This window comes from Thalassophryne amazonica, chromosome 6 (assembly GCF_902500255.1).
Source record: "Thalassophryne amazonica chromosome 6, fThaAma1.1, whole genome shotgun sequence".
In the NCBI taxonomy this organism is placed as follows: Eukaryota; Metazoa; Chordata; class Actinopteri; order Batrachoidiformes; family Batrachoididae; genus Thalassophryne; species Thalassophryne amazonica.
This window is the reverse complement of record NC_047108.1, coordinates 16,296,975-16,316,316: the sequence shown is the minus strand read 5'-3', so window position 1 is coordinate 16,316,316 and position 19,342 is coordinate 16,296,975. Positions and strand designations below refer to the sequence as shown.

Genomic DNA, 19,342 nt, shown 5'->3' with positions numbered 1-19,342 from the left:
TTATTTACTTATTATTTTAATCTCATTATTAGCCTGAAATTGCTCCCATCAAAACTTTTTCTGTGTTGCAGGCCTGAAATGCAAGAATGGATGTATATTAACAAAAGAAATGAAGCTAACCACACAAAACATGAGATGCGTTTGGCTCTGTGTTCAGTGAAATATGAGTAAATTTAAATATAAGCTTCACTGTTTTTTTTTTTTTTTACATTTCATTTTCCATATTGTGCCAACTTAATGTTTTATTCATGTTTATTCCTTGAACATGAAGGATACTACAAACACATTAGTGTAATTTTAACCACTTTTTTAAATTAACTGAGAGTAATGTAAACAAGTAATGTTAATTAATGCTAAACCTGACTGGCAAGAGCATTTAATTTAATGGAACACAAAAATTAAGTATGAAGAAAAAATGAACATAATATAACATAATACAAACACAATACAAAAATAAATTTTTCAGAACAAACAGTAAATACTTGTCGAATCACTTATAACTCCATTTTAAAAGAAGAAAATGTGGTATAACTGGACAGAGATGATCAGGCAAGTTGCTAAGTTAACAAAACTACAACTCCCAGAATGCCACAGGGCCTCATAACAACAAACGAGAGTGAGGCAGCAGCTGTGAGAGAAGCAGAGAGACAGCGTGCAAAGAAAGACAGAAAAAGGAAAGAACGAGCTTTTCTTCCACATGACTCGACGTTTTTCTCTGCAGCAGAGGATCACACGAGGAGCAGAAAAATGGCTAAAAACCAAGAAGTAGAGCGCATCGCTAAAAAGCTGGATAAAATGGTACAGAAGAAGAACACGGTGAGTTGCTGATGTGCACAAAAAAGACGTCAGGTGACTTTAACCGAGAAAATTCTGGAGTCACGGCAACAATTAAAATACTAGAATCACGGCAACAATTAAAAAGGGGGAAAAATTCGAGAATCACGGCAACAATTTTTAAAAGATGGAACGTCGTTAAATCATGAAAGGAAGAAAAAGTGAAGAAAAGCACCGATTGGTTAAAAAAAATAAATCAGGTGCACCTTGAACCAATCAGCAACTCAGAATTCATTTATTAACCCAAGACTCAAAGAAATGTTATTTATTTTAGCAGGAGTTAAAGATGCAAACCCTCAGCGGACCAATTAGCTTCTGATAAATTTAGTTCCGATAACTTTTAGACCGCTAACATATTTTTGTGGGCATAGTAAATGGCAAAATTGTAAATGGACTGCATTTATATAGCGCTTTTCCATCTGCATCAGATGCTCAAAGTGCCTTACAATAATGCCTCACATTCACCCTGATGTCAGGGTGCTGCCATACAAGGCGTTCACTACACACTGGGAGCAATAAACTCTTAAGCTTCATAGTGAATAAAGCTTAACAGTTAAAAACATTTGTAAAGTCTGAAATCATAGATTTTAGTGCCTGCCTGTTACGTGTTTTGTAGCAGACAGACAGCTATGAGTAGCAGTGCTTAACGTCTACCAGCAGAGGAGAGCTGACTACGAGAGAGGAAGGAAGAGGAAGGAAAAAAAAAGATTATTTTTTTCACACCATACAGACCGGCAGGCGTATCACACGAGTCATGCACGGGCTTTTGCAGAGAGAAGGCTGATCAGAAACAGAAGCGCTGACTCGTTGTTGTGTGAGTAGCTGCCATTGTACTGGAGTCAATACTGAAAGTTATCCGTTTAGCTTTTAGCTGTAATGCTGCGTTCACACCGGACACCACGCGAGCGACGGCGACGAGAGGTTGCCATGTAATCCCTATGGAAGGACGCATTGTGGTGCCACAAAAGTCCAAGCCAGGCAATGCGACGCGATGGATGCGAATAAAGCGACTTTGAGTGAGTGGTGCGATATCGCGTTGCGTCGCGTTGCGTCGCGTTGCCTTCTTCCCCAAATTGAAAAAACTTAACTTTTTCATCTTGTCGCACCGCGATGACCAATCAGGGACTGGATATGTAGTGACGTGGAGATGTCTGGAGTTTATACTTGATGTGGACATGTCCTGTCTCTGGCAGCCAGCCTGTGAGGAGGACTTATGTCCCTTTTTGTCCTGTATTTAACACAATTATGACAAAGTTTGAGGGGAGAGCGAGGAACTGCAGCAGCAGCCATTTTTTATCTTTCTTTGTTTACATGTGTGTGTGTGTGTGTGAACGAATCGTCCGTGAAGATAATTTTATTAACTACACAGATGTATAATAAAACAAATGCTGACTGGCTTATAACACAATTATGATTAGGGATGGGTATCGAGAACCGGTTCCTTTCGGGTATCGTTAATAAATTATTCGATCCTCCGACGTCAATAAGCTTTGTGCTTAACGATTCTGTTATCGGTCCTTCAGAGTGGCCGTTGTTTTGGGCGGTGTTTGTCAGGAAAATGATCATTTCTCTACATTGATTACAGACCCTGCAGTGGGTCTGTAATCAACTTTTCTGCAGCGCGGCTTTGCTTTGAACCTTGAACCAATCGAAGCACTGGTTCACAGATTGAAGCAATGCTTCGATCTATTGCTTCGTTTATTCTTTCTTTCTTTCGCTTAATTTTCCCCTGCTAAAACCCTAAAGAGCATATGTCTGTGAGTATTATTTACCTTTTCTATGTTAAACTGACCTGTTATGGTCTTCTGAAACAGTTGATAGATGTAATTTATAACTTAAAAACGGGAGCGACGCTAACGCGTTAGCATGTCTATGGCATTTTCAATGTTAAAAGTTAGCATTAAGCAGTTGCAGCTGTCATCATGTTCGGGTGCATTTGTTTTCAAATTGTAATATTTCTTAAATTTATTTTTGTTTATATATTAATAATCTAATGATTATTATATACAATTTTAGAGAAAGAGACAAAAAGAACCTGAATAGAAACACAACAGAAAATATAAAAGCAATGAACGTAAATAAATAAATAAATACATACAGAAATAAGTGTTTCCTGTGAACACCTAGTGACTCTTACACCTCCATTTCATCCCTGTCTTATTTAAGTTTAATGACAGTTTGTTTGGGTCAAACCATATTTTCAATGTGTTAATTTCTTCAGTGATTTCCTCCAGAACTATCTGCCAAGCTGAAAAACTGCTGCATCCTAGTAAGAGCAGAATACTACTGGAATGAATTTGAATAAGGAAAGTTTTTTTTTTGTTGTTGTTTTTTTTTTTTTTTTCTCTCACCTAAATGGATGCTGCACTCACTCCAGTTTATCATCTGGAATAGTCCCAGGTTGCATTTCAGAGCTTCTAGAATTGAAACATTTTCGTGCGGGTGGTGTTGGGGGATAATTTTGGGTTTCAGCTTTTTTTTTTTTCACCACTTTCATCCCTGAATATGTCAATCGTGATTCACTTTGTGCGGATTAAAGTTACTAACTGGGAATCCTGTCTTGTTGCGAGAAAGAAACGAGAATCGTCCTCCGTTCTGTTCACACAGCTCCAAACGTTGCGCGGCTGTCTGACGAGTCAAGTTAGAACGATAGAATCCAGTCTGAATTAATAACTTCAAAGCGAAACGCCGTTTTATTTATTTTTATTTATATCCAGAGATCAAGGATACAGTGACCAATTTCATATTTATTTACTTTAAGACTCAATGAAATACATAGAAAACCTGTAAAGCCTACTTTTAGTACAAAATTCATGAGGTATCGATAAGGGAATCGATAATGGCATCGATATCAATAAAATCTTATCAATACCCATCCCTAATTATGACAGAGTTGGAGGGGAGAGTCAGGAACTGCAGCAGCAGCCATTTAAAAAAAAAAAAAATTTTAATTGTTCACATGAGCGCGCACAATTGGGACAGGAGGTCCTCAATCTGGGTCCTGGAGAGGTGGAAGTACCGCTGAAAGCGGCCGTCATCCAGACGCAGCTCCTGCAGCAAATAATGAAACTACCCAAATTGGCAATGTCTCATGAGGATGTTGTGAACCCAGGGACAGCGCCGCTGGCGACATTTGTCAACTTTCCACAACAAATAGAGCACAGCAACTTGCTCCATGTGATCAAGGGCCGCCATGTTGACTTGTCGGTGAGTGGAATGGAAGCTCCTCCTATTTGATGACGCATTGGGGCGAATTTTCCCAGCCAAAGCAGAGCGACACACTGGGCGATGGTGGCGTGTCCATCGCCTGGTGGGCGAAGGACGCAAATTTGTGGAGTCACGTGGCATCCGGTGTGAACGCGGTATACCTTCCGCTAATTTTTTTTAGGGGTTTATTGGTTTAGCTTTATAAAAGTTAACTTTTCAGTTTGCGGATTAATGGTTATCGAAGTTAACTTTTTGGTTAGCTGTTGTCCACCACTGGCTCTGAATATCTTGCACTCCTGAAAATGACCTTTTTTTTTTTTTGTAAACAAAAAAATTAATACAAAATTCTATCCCTATGTGGGTGTGTTAATTATCCCACAGTGTTAGTCTTTAACCCATCACTGTCAGCATGTGACATGTATGATTACTTTGTATTTGTATGGAATCACGGCGCTGCACCGTTATACTGCCATCACAGCACTGTTGTACTGTGGTGTCATCTCGCAATGTTTTTTTTTTTTCACTATTTATTCATCAACCTTCATCAAAGGCATTTAAAAACTTCTAAAGTGAATCGCCTTTCTGCTGATTAAAGTCGCGAACCGGGACTTTTGTCTATTGTTGCAGGAAGAAACGAGAACCATCCGTTGTTTCACATCGGACAGTTTTTATTCATTCCTCATTTACGTGGCTTTATCGTAGGGCAGTGGACAACAGGTCTCAGGCATAGACTGGACCATTAATATCTCCCACTTCACCGGTTCATAGACTGAAGTTAGAGTCCCTCATATAAAGGACAAATTAATAAATAACATCCTCTGTGTGTTGTTGTGAGACTGTTACTGATTAAACATCGTTTATCCAAATATTGCTGCTGTTACCCACTGTGTGTCTCTCCTCTGGGCTGCAGCTTGCCAGTAAGCTGAAGTTACGGTCCCTCGTGTAAAGGAAAAACAATAATAATATCCTTTGTATGTTGTTTTTGTGGGATTTCACTGATTACGCACTTTTCCTCCAAATGCTGTCATTTTCTGCCTTTGCCACCATCTGTTACTAACTGTGTGTCTCTCCTCTGGGCCACAGGCCCGGCTGATGAGACGACCTCTGTCCGCTTGAGCCAGCTGCTCTTCTGCCTCGTTCCTGAATGCCCAAGTGTTTGTTTGCTTTGGGCTGTCTGCTGGAGCATGTTTGTAGCTTGGTTGTGGTCGGGGCCCACCAAGGAACTGTGCTATCTCCTTCCTTTTCACCGCGTACACTGCAGACTTTAAGTACTGCACTGAGTTGTGTCATCTACGGAATTTTTCTGATGACACGGCCATAGTTGGGTGTGTAGGACAATGGTTGGGAGGATGAGTATAGGGACCTGATTGACAAGTTTGTGAGGTGATGTGGGGAGAAGTATAAGTATCTGGGCATCGACCTGGACAATAAACTGGAGTGGTCTATGAGCACAGGGTCTACAACAGTGGTGTCCAAACTATTCCAGAAAGGGTAGAGCGGGTGCAGGTTTTCTTTGCAGCCACTAACTCCAGCAAGTGATTTCACTGATGAACTCATCCCACCTGTTCAAAGGGATGTTCATCACTGAAATCACCTGCTGAAGTCAGTGGCTGCAAGGAAAACCTGCACCCTCTCGGCCCTTTCTGGAATAGTTTGGACACCACTGGTCTACAAGAAGGGCCTGAGCCGGCTTTACTTCTTGAGGAGGCTCAGATCCTAATGTATGTAACAGGATGCTCCAGATGTTCTATCAGTGTGTTGTTCCGAGCATCATCTACTTTGCTGTGGTTTGCTGCGGTGCAGGCATCACAGCAAAGGGTGCCAACAGACTGAATAAACTGGTAAAAAGGCATGGTCTATTGTTGGCTCCAAGCTTGACAACCTGGAGGAGTTGGATGTGGCCATAAGGCTGGCTAAACTGCTGGCAGTTAAGTACAGTGAGTCAGACTCACTGTACTTCTTCAGATCTGGGAGGATGCACTGATGTGGAGTGTTGCCACATCCATCATATTACAGAATGGTGTTGAGTCCTGAATGGCAGCCACCCAGGCAGACAGGTGGTCCATCCCCACCTCCAATAAGTAACCATCTATCTGCTGGAGCAAACTGAAATATGGGTGTGTCCTTGGCTTTTACACAGCCACACAGGACCTTGGGCTGGTCCTGAGTGCTGGACCATGCCCAGAGAAATGCACTGTATGCTTGAGACATGAATGTCACTGCTGATATAAATAAATGTCTCTACAAGTTTCCAGAAAGTCATTGATAGCCTGGATTCTTGATTCAAGACTATCTCAAACCGAGACATTCAGCTTCTCAAGTGCTGCAATCACGGTATCCATGGATCCTGCAAAGATCCATGAAGTCAAGGTCAGTAAACCTTTCCCTGCCAACAAAAGCACCCAAGTTGCTGATTTCCACAGCCCAACCCAACATCCAGTCCATGAAAGCTTTGAGTAGTTTGGGAGCCAGAACACATCCTTGAGGAACATACATATTCACTGGGAAAAATTCAGAGATTCTTCCCCAGCTCTATGCAGTGCTCACAGTACTTGAGTATCCAGCACCTTTTTGGGGAACTTGTGAATTCTCAGCATGTCCCAGAGAGCAACCTGGTCAGCCAAATGAAACATTTTTGCCGAAAGCAGCCTTGGCTGCAAGTAAGTCTGGCTGATATTCACACTTGCGGTCAAAGGTTGAGTTGTTGGGTCTGAAATCAGGCCTCACTGATTGCTTAGTGGTGAGTAACTGAAACTTAATCTTACTAAGAATTTCCTGGTACAGAGAGCAGTGTGATACCCCTTCCTTAGTTGCAATCGATGTGATCAACCTTTCCTTTCCACATTGGAGCAATAAGTCCTTTTTATTTGTAGTCAAGAGGGATCGTACCCGTCTTCCAGAATTGTTTGTAATGCATCTCCACCTGCTTAGATGAGTTCAACTCAAGTACTTGCCTGTTTCATGGCCTTTGCGATCACAGCAAGGTTTGGTGATTTGCATTTGACTGGAGACTCAGCCACAAAAACCCTGCAACTGGAGATGTCTAATATCCCAGCCAGTATGAAGATCAGCCTCACTAACTGTTTAAAGTACCCCAATGAGACAGTACAGTAGATGCATCTGTCAGGACTGAACCATCACTTGTTATAACTGCAGTGTGGCAAGGTGGTGGTTTGGATTTGAAGAATCAAAGTGCTTTGTTTCCTCTTTTAGCAGTACAAGGGTCACTAGACCATAGATGGTGAGTCACCTGATAACAACAAATACCTCCTTGTGGCCCTGAGGGTAGTCCAGGGTAGACAGGTAGCGGCAAATTTCTGTCCAGCTCTCTGGTTCAAATTGTCTGTGCTGCCGACGAAAAAAGAACTAGAAATGTGTGCTGAAAAAAATCAGCTGCTTGAGAGTGAAAGAGAGGGCGAGTGAGATAGGGAGAAAACGCGCGCGAGAAAGAGGACTTTTTTGCTGCAACACTTGCTTTCATTTGAAATTGAATTGAGAGAAAGACAGAGGGAGAGAGGGGCCTTAATTTTTACTGTAAAGGGCCTTTCACACCAGACGCTTTAGAAGCGTCAGAGCCATCGTGAATCGATCTAAAAATCATTATTTTCAATGAGACGCTTTGCTTTTTAGAAGCATCAGAAGCGCCGCGTCAAAAGCCGAAATAAACCAACACTTCTGCCGGGAGCGCGCATTGCCGCTTGTCGACAGGCCGACGTGGTCGAAGTTCAATCCTACTTTTGCCGCTCTGAACTGTGACGTAGCTTCGCGCTGTCCAGTAGGAGCGACACGTCAGGCCAAAACATGAAAGACTAGTGGAAGAAACCACTGACCTCTACAAAACAGAAACGTGTCACAGGACTGCTTATTTAACACACAGCAGTTTTCTGACAAAAAATCCTTGCAAATATTTTTTTTTGCCTCTAAATTAATTTGATTACTGTAAAAAAAAAAAACTTTAGAACACTTGTAATTAAAATAGTAAAAAAAAAAATAATAAATAATAATAATAATAATAAAAGATTCTTTCAAAACTTTCTTCATCTATAAATTAAAACCATAACTTAGCTATTATTTCTTGTTTAACATAAGGAACCTTGGACATTTATTTTTAGACAAATAAAATGGCATGGAAATTTGTACATTTTTTCATATCTCATTTCAACCAGAAAAACAGACACTGTAAATAAATACAAATGTTTATTATAAATGCAACAGGAGATAATTTAACAATGACTGCAATGTCATTGTTAAGGCAACCTAAACCTCATGATGAAATAATTTTTTAATTTAGTAATTTCAACATTTAATTATGTCCTTGTTGACTATGTGATTGCTTTGAATATTGCAGTCAGGACAGAGCAATTTCTAAAATATGAATTTGACTATTCTAGTGATTGTGAATGTTTTAAAATTATGCACAATCAGGGTAGGGCTTCTTCTACCTGTGCAAATGTCTTTTGACTGAACTTTGGACCTCACGGACATGTTTAATGATCCATTCATTTAATGTTAAAATATAAAATGAAACAGCTTTTTTAAAATAAAATAGTTTTTTGTTTGTTTTTTTAGAATCACAGAAACAGGTGTCGGTTTGTTGGACTCTCAGGACATTTAACAAAAGTCTCCTCTGCAGCTTCTACCTCTGGTGGAGTTTTCAAAGACACTTTTTCTCCCATTTTGAAGAGCAGAGATGTTTTCTTCTGACTGGACTTCAGTTTTTGGTGTTCAGCTCATCACTTGAAGTTTTTGAAGTACGTCTGCACAGCAAATATTCCTGATTGTGGGACAAATTAAAAAACACATCTTAAAATATAAAGAAACACTAAACAGTTAAAAATAATAAAAAACAAATAAAAAGAACGACCCCCCCCCCCCCCCCCCCCCCCGGAAAAAAGTCGAGTTTTTTATGGTCTCAAAAGTAACAAAAACGCTGCAGCTTTATTTGGTTAAAAAAAAAAAATATTTACAAGTTAAAATGTTCACTCAGCTGGACTGTAATTCTGCAGCTAAAAGGCTAAGCTAACAGCTGAACATTAAACCATCAGGAGTGCACGTCACAATTTATTTTTAAATTATTCTCACCTCAGACAAAGTTGCAGAAGTAAGATCTATTGCTTAAACTGGGTGTTTTTAAATATCCAAAAGTGAGGACTGATTGGTTCTGTTCCATCACCCCGGCTGCCTGCCTCCGTCTGCCCAAGAATGAGGCTTGAACCCCGGCTGCTTCGTGTGGGTTGGCCCACTGCTGCGGTTCGATGGATATCCCACCAAGTCGTCAGATCTCCGTCGGCTTGCATCATTTTGAAAAGTAGCTGGAAAAAAAAGCTTCTCCCAGCAGGCTGATGGGAGAATTGTTCCACTGTTGTTGTTTTTTATGGTTCAGCAACGCAAATCCAACATGGTAATTGCTCAGTTTTCATCAGGAAAAAAAATGAGTGAAAATCTCCGCCCACTTGCTACGACGTCACAACGCCTTGGGGGCGTCGGGAGGCATTGATGTGATGCGATTGACGTCACGATGCGTTGGGAGGCATTCCCTGTCACTTCCGAAGCGTCCGGTGTGAAAGGCCCTTCACACTTGCTTTGACAATGTAAACATACGTTTTCCATATCAGTAAAGCCCCACTGAAATGAGTGAGTGAGTGAGTGAGAGAGTGAGCGAGCGAGCTTTTTTAGATCTATAAATGAAGTCAGTCCCTTTGGCAGCTCCCTTCTTTTCACTCAGGGTCACCACAGCAAATCAGAGGTGGATCTGCATGTGGAATTGACACAGGTGTTACGCCGTTTGTCCTTCCTGACACAACTCCACATTACATGGATAAATGTGGCAGGGGTGGGGTTTGAACCAGGAACCTTCTGCAATGAAGCCATGTGCACCAACCACTTGGCCATCACCCCTGCTATAAAAGTCCTTAATTCTTTCACCAAAACATTACATTTAAAGTGACACTTAAAGACAACATAGTCTTGTTACATGTAACAAAGGTTATATAATTCGGTCAACCTAAGCATTTTGGGAAAATGGACGCGGTTCTCCCGTTATATACAACATTTGACCGTCCTGCCACTGAAAAATGTGCACGCCCCGTGACCAGCTTCCCGCTGAGCACCAAGCCTGAAATACGTCACTACGTGTAGACCATATCAGCTTGTGCACCTGGCAGCCATTGTTTACACTTTTTTTAGTGGCAGAAACTTTGATTAAACACAGCTCTCAGGGACTTGTTTGTCGATATGCCTGACCAGTGTGTCGCAGCATATTGCACAAACACAAGGGCGAAAGGTTTTAGCCTTTTCAAGTCAAGGCAGATTGATAGAAAGCTGTGGTGTTGTGCGATACACGAAATGTCCGGCTGCCGCTCGCTCCGCTCGCACACATGCATTTGCTCCTGACAGCAGACACTTTCCTCTACCGCCTCCATGTTCTTGCACCGCTCACAGGAACACAAAATGTCAACCCCAAATAATATGTTCACAATAATCTTGAAATGGTAAAGGAACTTGTAAAAATATCAGTGCAATACGTAGTAAACAGGGCGGCGGCATGTTCACTGTTGTTTTCTGCGATCTTTTTCGAAACTTTTGCCGTTTATTTCGTATTCTTTCGTGAAAATAACGTCACTAAACACGGAGGAATGCAATGCCAGGCACTCGAAACCCGCAAAAACCCGAAGGTAATGACGGTGGTCCAAAAGTAGTAGCTACACTATCGCGGCTCCGGAACAATAACAAAGGCAGTAAACGGACGCTAGAATCGAAAATGCTATAATTATAGTGTTATAAACAGCAGCAACAAAAATCAAAGCCTACCTTACCATTCCATATTCTGCAGCTTTTCAAAATCCATCGGAATTGCCACGTCTCTTGCCTCTGCTTCGGCTCTGCCATAAGCACCGTCGGCATTATTTTCCTGGTTTGAATGTTTGTCCGAAAGATACAGCTCCAGTCTGTAGGATCTAATCACTGCTGCGACATCCTCAGGATCCGAGTCAGTCTCGATTTCCTCACAGAAATAATCCACACTTGAAGAGTCAGAAAAGTCCTCGATCTCGTTCACTGTCCATGCTGAGGTCCATCTGTTCCTGTTGTCAATCGAACAGACAAAGACGGGACTCTACATGTTGTGACATCACGGCATCACGTGACCGAACGCGCTGTCCAAGAAACACACTTTTGAGAAGCTGTACCACCTTTATTTCTCAGTGATAACGATTAAAACCACTTTCAACTTACTATACTGTATGTATATTTTGATATTTATATCAGTTTTACCTAATTTTTTAGGTGTCATATCCAGTTTAAGCTTCTATCTTAAATGTACCTTCTGGCAAATTGTAGCTGAACCTTCAGGTTTAATTTTTAAGGAAATCTTCCTCGAAACACTTCATCATGAAGCTGAATAACTGGGGCTACACAATATCCTCATAAAATCAACAATAATGATAATAATATTAAAGCAAATAGAGCTCTAGTATTGGAATAGTATCGGTATCGGCAGATATCCAAATTCAGGTATCGGCATCGGATCGGAAGTGAAAAAATGTGGATCGGTGCATCCTGAGTGTGTGGTCTAACTCCTCTGAGTAATCAGAGTGCCCTCAGATATGAAACTCCTGTTTATTGGCAACTCCAATCCAATCTCCAGCAACTTTCAGGGTCTGGTCACACAAGAACTCCCATATTTCATTCTGTGATGTCTACTTTATGCCCATAGTTATTTTAAATTGTACCAATTATTTCAGTTTTTCTTCAGTGTCAGATTTTCAGTAGGTCAAGATTTGCCAGCCACCAGAATTAATGCCTCCTAAAACAGAAATTACTGAAATTACTGAAAATACTTTTAAGTAATGACTTCTCTCCAGAGCATATCTCCACCTCTCCAGGCTAGACTAAACCTGCTCTCTACTCTCACTACAGATCACAATTTCATCTGCAAACATCATAATCTATGGAGACTCCTCCTCTGATCTCATCATCATACATACTTAACATACTTCTCTACCACTCCAGACTTCTTCATACAGTACCACATCTATTCTTTTGGTACCCTGTCATAAGCTTTCTCTGAATCCACAAAGTTCCTGAATGACTGACTGGCATAATTTGGGGTTAATTGGGAAGCCTTTGATTATACTTACAGGTCCACTTGTGGAGCCAGCGCCTTATTGCATTTAAGAACAGTAACCAAAAGAAGAAGAAGAAAAAATCCAAAGAATTCAGCCAAGATATGTGGAGAACAATTTTGGATCTCTGCAAATCCAGTTCCTCATTAGGAATTATCTCAAAGATTTATGATGTCACAATCAGTTGTACAGTGTATTAAACAACAATATAAGGAGCTTTTGCCCAAACAGATCACCTTGGAAGGACATTTTGTTGTAAAGGTCCAGTGGAGCATCCTGAGGCTCCATTAAACCTTCTAGGAGCTGTGAGGCTTCAGATATAATTTGTCGTGTGATACACTGTCAGTAACATCAGGATTGCTCTGTATTTAAGTGTTTGTTTTTTTTAAGAGACTAAATATAAAACAACAAATTAATTGACTCAAAACTCTAAATATTGGTTCCCAGATTTAGAACCCCATCGGTATAATGGGCATGCACTCATGATGGTAATACCTTCTTCAAGGTGACCACTTTTCAGTTAGCTAGATTGTATTGTTTTCTCAGTAGATTACATCAAATCAGAAGTGAAGCAGTAACTGTGTGCAACTTTGCATTTCATTTTATAGTGGACTAGCAGAGGTACCCATCTTTGCCCAGGTGAAGAAGAGTAGCTTCCAAGTTGTCAGTGTTTTTGTAAAAAAAAAAAAAAAAAAAAGCAAGCACACCTTTGGAATCAGCACATCAACATGGCCATTTTAGGCTACAAATAAACTGCAGCACTGATGGTGATCTTGTTCAGTCTTTTCAGAGTGCTGTACGTTTGTGCTAAAACTAGCAAATGTGCTGTAGAGTAATTAATGTCACGATTACACACACACACACACTCTGACACAGTAGGCGAGGGTATACACCTCTAAAGCTGACTTGTGATCTGCTGGCAAACACAAAGAATTGATTTTTATTCATTTTTAAGTTAGCATGATGCAAATGTTAATGTGACTGAATGGCTCCTTAGTGAGTGTTTTACCACAAATATCTGTAATAGTAATGTTATTTTAATAAATAAAAATGTTATTGTATCAACAATAGTTTGTCATCATGTGACACGATGTCAGAGTATTGATAGGTTGTTGCCTGAAAATAGTTTCATAAAGTTGAGAGTTTTGTAAATGCTGCGTCTTCAGTTTTGCACAAGTTTCAAGTGTGTTGCTGACAGTTTTACACCGTGCAACTCAGCAACTTCAGTTGTTGAGTTTCAAGTAACTAAAGTTGCAGGAAAGTTTGACTGTGTTAAGCCTGTAGCCTATTTGCTTAGAACAGAGTCTTTGTTTAGTCTCCTGGTCCTTCTTCAGGGTTGGATATGGTAACTTTGTCAAATTTCAACAACATTCAGTTAGTATTCATGCCGTCTGCAGGACCCGTGGTTCCTCCTGCAAAGGATGAAGTTAATCCATGTGGGAAGAAAAACAAAAAACTGCAGTGTTTTCCCGTGAAGTCTCTGGTGAACTTTGACCTACAGTTTCATGGTGTTTGGAAACTGCCGAAGGTTGAAAAGATTTTCAAAAATGGTTCATAGCTGTGAAAGGGTGCTGCACTAGAGCAGAAATGGTTGCAAAACTGATAGTTGTGGACTTACTGGCTGCCTGGATTCAGATGTGAAGGTTGTTCTTGTCTGTGCAGGATGGAGCTCTGGACCTGCTAAGGGAGCTATCCAACATCAAGATGTCTCTGGAGACGCTGCAGGTAGGACCTCTGCCTGTCTGCTACATCAGACCACAAAATATCAGCCTAATGTTCGGACCCAGGACCCCAGAGTGTCATTCTGGTGCCTGGTAACATGGTATTTTCTGTTTCTAGTCCACTAGAGTCGGGATGTCTGTGAATGCGGTGAGGAAACAGAGCTCAGATGAAGAAGTTCAGACTTTGGCCAAAACCCTCATCAAGTCCTGGAAGAAACTTGTGGGTATGCACATGATCTCTCTCTCTCTCTCTCTCTCTCTCTCTCTCTCTCTTAACAAAAGTCTCCTCTTTGAGTGAGCACTGGTCCACCCCCCTTGTCGGATTTTCATCGTGAGGAAAATGTCTGAATGGCTGGAGCAGCGCTGCATCAAATTTTTCCAGAAACTGTGAGAGACAGCCAGGTGGACACCATTCGGGAAAATTCAGATGGCTTTCAGGGATGATTTTATGGGCGTCACACAGATTAAGGAGTGTTACAGCCGGTTTAAAGACGGCGCACAATGGCGGAGGGCGCGCCGCGCTCCGAGCGGTGATCGACAGGCTGAAACGACCACATCATTTCCAAACTGAACGCTGTGTTGATCTGGGACGTCGTCTGACTAACAGAGAAATGGCAGAAAAGGTGGACATCAGCACTTTTCCGGCACATTCCACTGTTAAAGGAGATTTTGTCATGAAAACAGGAGCGGAGGAATTCGCCACGGAGCCGCTAATGGTGTGGAACGAAAGCACCTTCGTGTTGGTCTCACAGGACATGTGACATGCCCAGATCTTCGACAGTTTCTCGGATACTCACTCGACTGAAAAGCCACCCAAAGCTGTCTGAATCTTCCGAATGGTGTAAGAGCTGGGCATGTCCCGTGAGACTTCCAACATGGAGGTGCTTTTTGTTCTGCGCCATTACGCGGCTCTGTCCTGACGCGCGAATTCTGCCGCATGCCTTTCATTACAAAATCTCCTGTAACAGTATAATGTGCCAAAAAAGTGCTATGTCCACCTCTCTTGCCATTTCTCTGGTAGTCAGACGACGTCCCAGATCAACACAGCCTTCACTTTGGAAATGATCTGGTCGTTACAGCCTGTCGATGGCCGCTCGAAGCCCGGCGCGCCCTCAGCCGCTGTGGGCCGTCTTTAATCCGGTTGTAATGCTCCTTAATCTGTGTGATGCCCATAAGGTCTTCACTGAAAGCCATCTGAATTTTCCGAATGGTTTCCACCTGGCTGTCTCTCACAGTTTCTGAAAAAATTTTCATGCAGCAAAGCGGCAGTCGCTCAGCCATTTTCCTGACAATAAAAATCCGCCGAGGGGGCTGGACCACTTCTCCCACAAACCGTGCTCACAGGCGAATGACGCAGCCGACAGGCGTGAAAAAATTCACGCATGCGCACGAAGATTCAAGCTTGGCTGATGCAATCACACGTGATTCAAATCCATATGGTTTTTGCAAAAAATAAAAAGGTCAGATACTTTTCTAACAGACCTCGTGTGTGTGTGTGTAAAGAATCACTCTCTAAGGGGAAGAAAGCCCAGGTTTCATCAAGTCAGTGGTTTTGTATGGAAAAACATCCTCTTCAGTTATATCTTCCATAGGTTCGCTCAAGGTACTTTCCTGTTATGCCGCTGCAGCCCGTTTGTTCCTTCCAGCCGCACACTCCTCTCGTCTCTTGTGTGTCTAGGGTTGGGTCTCGGGAACCAGTTCTTTTCGGGCATTGCTAAGAAATGATTCATCAATAGCCTTTTTGCTTAAAGATTCCCTTATCGGTCCTTCAGAGCGGCCGTTGTTTTTGAGGGTGTTTGTCGGGAAAATGATCATTTCTCTACATTGATTACAGACCCTGCAGCAGGTCTGTAATCAACCATTTCTGCAGCGTGGCTTTGCTTTGAACCTTGAACCAATGAAGCAGTGCTTCGATCTGCTGCTTCGTTGGTTCATTGTTTCTCTCCTCTTCAGAAGCGGCAACTCCGCTTCTTAACCCCTCTGAAAGCCATTAAAATATGTCAATCGTGAGTTACCTTTGTGCAGATTAAAGTGACTAACTGGGACTTCTGTCGTCTTGTGAGAAAGAAACGAGAATCGTCCTCAGTTCCGTTGCTCCAAATGCTGCGCCGCTCTCTGCTGAGTCGAGTCCGCTCGGAATTTATAACTTCAAAGCGAATCGCTGTTTAAATCAAATGACACCTCTTTCCAAACGTTGTAATACAAACAATAAACTGCAATTGATCAAAATGTTTTTTTTTTTTTCTCCCAAAATGAGACGTCCTCCGCTGATATGCAGCAGCCCAAGACTGTGTGGCTGCAGACTCCAGCAGCTGTCTGAGTTCAGCTCAGATGTATGGAGTGACAATCATGCCATTAATGTCTGAAAGGAAATGCTTTTGACAAAAACTACAGATTTTCTTTATTTCTATTTATGTCCAGAGATCAAGGATCCAGTGACCAATTTCATATTTATTTACTTTAAGACTCAATAAGATGTTGTTGGCATACGGCTGAGCCACAGTCAGGATTCTTGCATTACATTTTTTGATGTTATTGGTCTACATTCTTGTGAAAATTACAAACAGAACTATCCGGGAGTATTTTTTAGCCAGGAAACTCATGAATGACATCTAACTTCAACAATTTGAAAAGATATTTATAGCCATCTTGTCCATGTGAAATGAATATGCAAGACTTAAGATCTATTCTTGTTCGTTATACAGGACCACTTGATATATACACTGATTTCAACATCACGTTCTGATATAGCTTTGTTAATATGCATGTCATTATGGTATGGCTGCATTTGGTATGATTTTCTGTGTTATGTTCCAGTTTACAGAATTGTAATCGGTCGATGCTGCTTCGAATTATGACTCAATATAGAAACTTAGGTTTTTGTTATTATTTTCATTAAATATTAAGACTTTACCAAATACCTGGCAAAACTTTGCTCGAATTTTACCTGACTTGTGTCAAACAAATTGAATTTCATGTCCACCTACAGAAGGCTTCTGAACATAATCAGTTTTGCTGTTATGTCACTTGGTGTGTTATATGTGAGTCCAGTAGCAAAGGACTCTTTTTGTCTGTAAAATAATGTAGTGTCCGTAACAGCACAGGGAAAGTCAGTGAGATGGATTGAAACAATATTGTTTATGTTCATGACAAACACATATGGTACTGACATAATATACACCAAAATAAAACCCCAATTCCAATTAAGTTGGGACATTGTGTAAAATGTAAATAAAAACATAATACAATAATTTGCAAATCCTCTTCAACCTATATAACCTATATTCATGTGTTGGTAGTGTCGTTAATTTCTTATCAATCAATCAACCTATATTTAATGTTCAGACTGATAAACTTTGTTGTTTTTGTGCAAATATTTCCTCATTTTGAAATGGATGCCTGCAACCCATCTCAAAAAAGTTGGGATGGAGCAACAGAAGACTGGGAAAAGTTGATGAATGCTCAAAGAACACCTAATTGGAAACAGGTGAGTGTCATGATTGGGTATAAAAGGAGCATCTCCAAAAGGCTCAGCCGTTCACAAGCAAAGATGGGGCGAGGATCACCACTTTGTGAACAACTGCATGAAAAAATAGTCCAACAGTTTAAGAACAATGTTCAATTGCAAGGAATCTAGGGATTCCATAATGTACAGTCCATAATATAATCAGAAGATTCAGAGAATCTGGAGAACTTTCTACATGTATGCGGCAAGGCCGAAAACCTACATTGAATGCCCATGATCTTCGATCCCTCAGGCGGCACTGCATTAAAAACCAACATCATTGTGTAAAGGATCTTACCGTGTGGGCTCAGGAACACTTTAGAAAACCATTGTCAGTTAACACAGTTTGTCGCTACATCGACAAGTGCAAGTTAAAACTCTATCATGCAAATCGAAAGCCATATATCAACAACATCCAGAAATGACGCCGCCTTCTGTGGGCCTGAGTTCATTTCAAATGGACAGACACAAAGTGAAAGTGTGCTATGGTCTGATGAGTTCACATTATTTTTGGAAATCATTGACGTTGTGTCCTCCAGACAAAAGAGGAAAAAGACCATCCAGATTGTTACCAGCACAAAGTTCAAAAGCCAGCATCTGTGATGGTATGGGGGTGTGTTAGTGCCCATGACATGGGTAACTTACACATCTATGATGGCACCATCAATGCTGAAAGGTACATCCAGGTTTTGGAGCAACACATGCTGCCATCCAAGCAACGTCTCTTTGAGGGACGTCCCTGCTTATTTCAGCAAGACAATGCCAAGCCACGGTCTGCAAGTGTTACAACAGTGAAGCTTTGTAGTAAAAGAGTGCAGGTACTAGACTGGCCTGCCTGCAGTCCAGACCTGTCGCCCATTGAAAATGTGTTGCGCTTTATGAAGTGCAAAATATGACAACGGAGACCCCGGGCTGTTGAACAACTGAAATTGTGCATCAAACAAGAATGGGAAAGAATTCCACCTACAAAGCTTCAACAATTAGTGTTCTCAGTTCCCAAATGCTTATTGAGTGTTGTTAGAAGGAAAGGTGATGTAACAAAGTATTAAACATACCACTGTCCCTGCTTTTTTGAAATGTGTTGCAGGCATCCATTTCAAAATGAGCAAATATTTGCACAAAAACAAAAAGTTGATCAGTTTGAATATTAAATATATTTGTAGTGTATTCAGTTGAATATAGGTTGAAGAGGATTCACGAATCATTGTATTCTGTTTTTATTTACAGTAAGCAGGATGTTAAAGAGCAACCTTAGGCAGGGGTGGTGGCCAAGTGGTTAATGCGCTTGGTTTCAGTGCAGAAGGTTCCGAGTTCAAATCCCACCCCTGCCACATTTCTCCATGTAATGTGGAGTTGCATCAGGAAGGGCATCCGATGTAAAACCTGTGCCAATTCAACATGCAGATCCACCTTGGATTTGCTGTGACCCCGAGTGCAAACACGGGAGCAGCCGAAGGGATTTACTTAGTTAAAGAGCAACCTTTAGTTTCCTCCAGAATGACATGAACATGAAACAACCTGAGTCTCTTGCAGGTTTACATAAAACAAACACAATAACATCTATAAACCCAGATGTGAGTGTGAGTTTTAAGCACAATATACAAAGAGTTTTATGTTGGGATGTTAATGCTGTTGTTCGTGTGGAGTGCAGGGGTTAAATTGCAGCCTGTTCAGACAGTATCAATGCGAACTCTCTGAAATTTTGCATCATTTTGCAGGATTTGAAATCTCACACACAAATTAGTTTGTCTATTTACCCTCCCATTCAGTAGAAGGCAGTGTTCTCTGCATTTGGATGGAGGGGAGAGGAGGAAGTTATGAGCTTATTTGAATTGTCCCATAATGCCTTTCAGCACGTGTCTGTTTAACCCTCAAACCTTCAAAATTAGTGCATTACTTTAAAACTAAAATATATAGCTGATATTTTCACTTTGTAAAAATGACAGCTGTGA

At 41.2% G+C, this 19,342-nt stretch overlaps 1 protein-coding gene across 1 annotated transcript in view; it reads left to right on the top strand.

Moving 5' to 3' along the window:
- Positions 1–493: 493 nt before the first annotated feature.
- The window catches only part of tcea2 (transcription elongation factor A (SII), 2), a 39,721-nt gene continuing 20,872 nt past the window's right edge, over positions 494–19,342 (top strand). The window contains exons 1-3 of the mRNA XM_034171802.1: positions 494–816; positions 13,827–13,889; positions 14,004–14,109. Coding sequence (XP_034027693.1) covers positions 586–816; positions 13,827–13,889; positions 14,004–14,109 — 400 coding nt within the window. The 5' untranslated portion in view covers positions 494–585. The remainder of the gene's footprint in view (positions 817–13,826; positions 13,890–14,003; positions 14,110–19,342) is intronic.